Source organism: Prunus persica, chromosome G1 (genome assembly GCF_000346465.2).
Source record: "Prunus persica cultivar Lovell chromosome G1, Prunus_persica_NCBIv2, whole genome shotgun sequence".
Taxonomy (NCBI): Eukaryota; Viridiplantae; Streptophyta; class Magnoliopsida; order Rosales; family Rosaceae; genus Prunus; species Prunus persica.
The window spans coordinates 18889817-18896253 of record NC_034009.1 but is presented as its reverse complement, the minus strand read 5'-3'; the positions used below and the strand labels follow the sequence as shown (position 1 = coordinate 18896253).

The 6437-nt window shown below is 35.7% G+C and overlaps 1 protein-coding gene across 1 annotated transcript; it reads left to right on the top strand.

Moving 5' to 3' along the window:
- On the top strand, positions 1493-5585 carry LOC18793310. The gene is made up of 3 exons (XM_020554734.1): positions 1493-2036; positions 2392-2607; positions 2731-5585. The coding sequence occupies exons 1-3, from the start codon at positions 1632-1634 to the stop codon at positions 5230-5232; spliced, it is 3123 nt and encodes a 1040-aa protein (XP_020410323.1). The 5' UTR covers positions 1493-1631; the 3' UTR covers positions 5233-5585.

Below are 6437 nucleotides of genomic sequence, written 5' to 3'. Positions count from 1 at the left end.
TCATGTTTGGTAATGTTGGGAAAGAAATCAGGAAATATGATTTTATTTCATTTCCCATATTTGGTTTGTGTATGAATGGAAAACAAAATTTATTTAATTTTTCAATTATACCCCTATTAGAGGTATGAAACAAATAAAATAAAGTAAAGAATACCAAGTTTTTGTTGTTGGATAAAAATTGTACTTTTAAATTGTTAATAGGAACAAATTGGTCATGAAAAAAGTACATTTAATACTGACTTTGGTCACAAAGAGGAAATGAAATCCAAGGGATGGAGGGAATTTAATATTGGCCTATCAAGCAAATCATTTTCTATACCTAAATTACTAAATATGGGAAATCAAATGATTTTCTATGCCTAGACTTCCTATTTTCTAAGAATAATAGGAGCATATAAATTACTTTAGGCCTTAGAACATTTGTGAGAAAGAGGTATTTTTATATGCACAATAGAGATAGAAAAGTTGTGAGAAAAATGGAAAGAGAAAAATGTATTATAAATAGAAATATATATCACAAAACAGTAATCAATGTGTTGGATAATTGTGCGGTTGCTATCCTTTATGAAAGGTTGCCAGATTCTTGCAAGATAAAGTCGATATTTCGATAGTTTCTACAATAAATTGACCAAATTCAACTTGCTATCCTTCGAGAAAAATTACCATATTTTCGTGAGATATTATCGATATTTGGATATTTTTGGTGATAAATTGACCAAATTCAATGTTTTGGTGTTGGGAAATAACATCTCGATAAAATATCGGTGAAAAAAATAAAATAAAAATTTATGATAAAATACATTTGCCAAAATATCAGACACGATAAAACCAAAAATATCACAGATATCTAAGTACTATAATCATGATTTTATTTGAATATCACAACATTCGTTACAAATGAACACATAACAAGGAGTTTCTAGCTCAAATATTTAAGAGCATTGACACCTACATTCGAGGCCCTTGATTCGATCCCCTCTTTCTCTAATATCGTTTGTATTAAAATAATAAAAAATACAAAACACATAACAAACTAAACCTTATTAAGACAAGCAAATGTAGTTAAGTACTTGCCCTAGGGCAATAATAATATCTAGTAACTAATAATAGAAAATTAAATTTTCATTCTTAAATGGTATAAGTTTTTTTTAAAAAAAAAATTATTAAACTCTAGCATTAGATTAGATTTTGATTTTGGTCCCTTGTGTTGGAAAACTCATAATAGTGTAATTAACACTAAAAGACAAAAAAATCCTAATTTCTCATAAATAAAAAAATACCAAAATCTTAGTCCCCACAAAAAAAGAAAAAATAATCATAATCCAATCTAAAACTAGGATTTTATAAAATAAAAAGATTATTTTTTCCGAAGATAAAAATCCTAATACCAAATGGAAAAATAATTATGCCCTCAAGAAATAATAACTTTTTCTTTTGTGGCAACAAAGAAATAATAATTGGCTTTGAAAAAACAAAAAAAAAACAGTGAATAACATGGAAATGGAGTGGTAGAGTTTTCTTTGTCCCAAAAAAGAAAAGAATAAACGAGCCGTACATCCCTTCGTCTCAACCTGAACTAGGGTTTTAGCAAGAATCAAACGGGAACCAAACAGGTCAAAAAGAGCGCGAACATGAGCTCCTCCAATTGTGGCTGCCATATCTTCGACCTCAACACCTTTCAATCAATGGACTTTGGAGCCTCTTCGTCTTCTAGGGTTCTGAACAGCAACCAGCTCTCGTGCTTCAGCTATGTACCACCCAAATGCCAAAGGCATCTGGAGCCCTCAAGCCTTTACTGCCTTAATCATCCCAGAAATGCTTCCTTGGCACTCTCTCACAGAGATTGTGCTCTACGAGCCACCATTAAAGACACCAATGTCACCACGGAGAAGGTGAATGGTGATTGTTCTGCTGAAATCGAGCATTCGATTTTGACGGCGTTGTCCCCGTTGGACGGTCGTTATTGGGGTAAAGTCAAGGAATTAGCTCCTTATATGAGTGAATATGGGCTAATTTACTACCGCGTTCTAGTTGAGGTACTGCTTTAATTTATTGCAATTTTAATTTTATTTCTCTGTTAGACAACTGAATTTTTTAGTCTGTTAGGTATTATTTAAAGTTGGAAATGTAAGAAAAAAAAATTGTAATGCTGCATGGCTTTAGTAGTTTCTTGTTACTATTTATTTTCTGGTATTACTACTGCTGAGATGAACCAGTGAACCATTTCAATTTTTGTTGACTTAACACGACTGCCCAGGCATATAAATTATGTTTTTTAGTATCAAACATCACATTTTTTACAAGAATATATATTGTAACTTGGGTTCTTTGTGGAATTTGTTTGTTTTTTTTGGGTGAAGGTGTCATTTATATTAATGAACTGTATGACAGATCAAATGGTTGTTGAAACTATCACAAATTCTTGAAGTCACAGAGGTGCCCGGTTTCAGTGATGGTGCTCAGTCTTACTTGCAAGGAATTATAGATAGATTTTGCATCAGTGATGCATTAGAAATCAAGAGGATTGAGAAAATGACTAACCATGATGTAAAAGCAGTGGAGTACTTCTTGAAACAGAAATGCAGATCACATCCAGAAATAGCTAAGGTTGACATTCCTTCTATTAGTTCGTTAATTCTGAAACACTCTGCTCCTTTGTATTTGATACACTTATATTGATCACTTTATTTCTAGTTTTTGAGAATCACTTAACGCTTTTTCTTATTTTAGGTGCTTGAATTTTTTCATTTTGCTTGCACATCTGAGGACATCAACAATCTTGCTCATGCATTGATGTTAAAAGAAGCTATCAACAATGTTATATTTCCTGTCATGGACGATTTGATTGAGGCAATATGTGACATGTCAAAGGATAATGCTTCCATTCCCATGCTCTCTCGCACACATGGTCAGACAGCTTCACCCACAACTTTGGGGAAGGAAATGGCAATTTTTGCTGTGCGGCTAGGCATACAAAGGCACAGAATTTCTGAGGTCAAGATAATGGGGAAGTTTGCAGGTGCTGTAGGAAATTACAATGCTCATCTAGCTGCATATCCTAATATTAATTGGCCCCAAATTGCTGAAGAGTTTGTAACATCTCTTGGAGTGAGTTTTAATCATTATGTTACTCAGATCGAGACTCATGATTATATGTCTAAAGTTTTTAACGCATTCAACCGATTCAATAATATATTAATTGACTTTGATAGTGATATATGGCGCTACATATCTTTGGGTTACTTCAAGCAGACAACTAGGGCTGGTGAAATTGGCTCATCAACAATGCCTCACAAAGTAAACCCTATTGATTTTGAAAATAGTGAAGGTAATCTTGGTGTGGCTAGTGGAAGTCTTTCCTACTTGAGTGAGAAGTTGCCTAAATCGCGTTTGCAGCGTGACCTGACTGATTCTACTGTTCTGAGGAACATGGGTGTTGGACTAGGACACTCTCTTCTTGCTTACAGAAGCACACTGCAGGGAATATCAAAGCTTCAGGTTAATGAAGCTCGCATAAGTGAGGAGTTGAACCAATCTTGGGAGGTGCTTGCTGAAGCAATACAAACTGTTATGCGAAGATATAGTGTTCCTGAGCCTTATGAGAAGCTGAAGGAACTAACAAGAGGAAGAACAGTTACCAAAGACAGAATAAGAGAGTTCATTAAAGGCTTGGAATTACCTGAGGAACCAAAGATCATTTTATCAAATCTGACGCCGCATAGCTATGTTGGAGCAGCAGTTAAACTGGCCAGGATGGTAGACACGGCTGTTAGATCCACCAGAAAAAACACCAATGTTTCCACTGAGAAGGTGAAGATGGTGTCTGGCAACTCTTCTAGTGAATCTGAGCTTGTGAATTTGATGGCTTTGTCACCATTGGATGGTCGGTATTGGGGTAAAGTCAAGGACTTGGCTCCTTACATGAGTGAGTATGGCCTGATCTACTTCCGTGTTCTAGTTGAGATCAAATGGTTGCTATGGCTTTCACAAATTCCTGAAGTCACAGAGGTACCCACCTTCAGTGAAAATGCTCGGTCTTATTTGCAAGAAATGATTGATGGATTTAGTTACAATAATGCATTAGAAATAAAGAAGATTGAGAAAGTGACAAATCATGATGTGAAAGCGGTGGAGTACTTCTTGAAACAGAGATTCCAATCACATCCAGAAATAGCCAAGGTGCTGGAATTTTTTCATTTTGCTTGCACATCCGAGGACATCAACAATCTTGCCCATGCATTGATGTTGAAAGAAGCCGTGAACAGTGTCATATATCCTGTCATGGATGATTTGGTTGAGGCAGTATGTAACATGGCCAAGGACAATGCTCATATTTCTATGCTCTCTCGTACTCATGGACAGCCTGCTTCACCCACAACTTTGGGAAAGGAAATGGCAAATTTTGCAGTCAGATTAAGCAGAGAAAGGCACGAGATCTCTCGGGTGGAAATAATGGGAAAATTTGCTGGTGCTGTTGGAAATTACAATGCTCATCTTGTCGCATATCCTGATATTAATTGGCCCCAAATTGCTGAAGAGTTTGTAACATCTCTTGGGTTGAGTTTTAATCCCTATGTTACACAGATTGAACCTCATGACTATATGGCAGAACTTTTTCATGCATTTAGCCAGTTCAACAATATATTGATTGACTTTGATAGAGATATATGGGACTACATATCTTTGGGATATTTTAAGCAGACAACAAAGGCTGGTGAGATTGGGTCTTCAACAATGCCTCACAAGGTAAACCCTATTGATTTTGAAAACAGTGAAGGTAACCTTGGTGTGGCTAATGGCAGTTTTTATCATCTGAGCATGAAGTTGCCTATTTCGCGTTGGCAGCGTGACTTGACGGATTCAACTGTTTTAAGGAACATGGGTTTAGGATTAGGGCATTCTCTTCTTGCCTACAAAAGCACACTGCAGGGAATATCAAAGCTTCAGGTCAATGAAGGTTGCATAAGTGAGGACTTGAACCTTACTTGGGAAGTTCTTGCTGAACCAATACAAACAGTTATGCGAAGATATGGTGTTCCAGAGCCCTATGAAAAGTTGAAGGAACTAACCAGAGGAAGAGCAGTAACCAAGGAAAGTATAATAGATTTTATGCAAGATTTGGAGTTACCTAACGAAGCAAAGTCCAATCTACTAAAGTTAACACCGCATAGTTATGTTGGAGCAGCTGTTGAATTGGCTAGGACGGTAGACATAGCCGTGAAGGTGGTATGAACCAACAGTGGATATGTTGCACAAGGTTTTCCTTTCTTTTGTCTTTGAGACTTGCATCAGAGGGTCCTATTTATTTTGACTGCCATGGGATTCAGGAATAATCAGGCGAAAGGTGATTTCGATATGTCTGAGGCGGAGGCACAACTTTCATTGGAGAAGATGCTTATGTTGGCTGATGTTCTAGTTGAAAATGTTTGTATTTATATCCCAGGTTTGAAATTTTGTTCTTGTAGTATTTAAAACATTGAAGCAATAGGGAAATATGAGAGGTTTTCATCAAGCTCTTTGTAATTTCCAGCAGCACCAGCAATTTTGGGGCTGGTTTAAAAGCTAATAATACTTTCTTATGATAACAAAAGGAGAAGAAAATGTTATTTTCAAATTCTGACTTTAACAACACGATTGAATAGAAAATGATTTCCAGGTAGCCAATGAAAGAGAGGGCCTTCAATCATTTTTGCTGCAGTGGCTGAGCAATGGGAAACTCCAGCATGAACTCGATGTTAATGTTTTGCGTTATGAGGGAGTGAGAGGCTTCGTGAGCTGTTTGTGATGAAAATAATTGGTTGACGGTGGATGCATCAAAATAATTGGTTGATGGCCTTTTCAATTAGTAAGAGAATTATATATAGTGGTTGGTGCGGTTCGGATTAGATTGGTTTAACTCCAAAATAAAAACTGGACCAATTATAATGTAATGGTTTAGTTAAGTCAGTTTTAACAAAAATCATTGAGAAAATGGAATCAAACCAAACTATTATGATTAGGTTTTAGTTTTAGAACTTCTGACTTTTTTTTATTATCAAAACCAAACCAAATCAACCATTATAATTCCGATGGGTCTGACTAATGCACCCCACTAATTACATATTGGTGTAAAGCTACATGCTTAACATTTAGTTGGAACAAACTGAACTATAGTTTACAAAACACCTACTCTAATTTGGTTCTGCATTTGTCTGTTTTCTATACAAGAGAAGTTGCATTAAAGTGTGCCCCATTTTTCAAATCAAAGATAAACTTCATTAAATAAACTTTAACTCTACAATTAAAGACATCAACATAACATTGAAAGTACCAATCCCGCATTAATGCGTGTGCTTATATATCCAAATTTGCTACCAACTAGTTTTAGTTTTTGTGTCATATTTTTAGTTGGAGGCGCATCTTATTTATTAATGGCTCTGCTTGTAGCATGCGAGACT

What these genes read in the sequence shown, in the direction of transcription:
- LOC18793310 (XM_020554734.1), top strand. Translation starts at nt 1,632, where the DNA reads ATGAGCTCCTCCAATTGTGGCTGCCATATCTTCGACCTCAACACCTTT. An exon ending in ACTACCGCGTTCTAGTTGAG is followed by an intron (nt 2,037 to 2,391) that starts GTACTGCTTTAA and finishes ACTGTATGACAG; the next exon opens with ATCAAATGGTTGTTGAAACT. An exon ending in CACATCCAGAAATAGCTAAG is followed by an intron (nt 2,608 to 2,730) that starts GTTGACATTCCT and finishes TTCTTATTTTAG; the next exon opens with GTGCTTGAATTTTTTCATTT.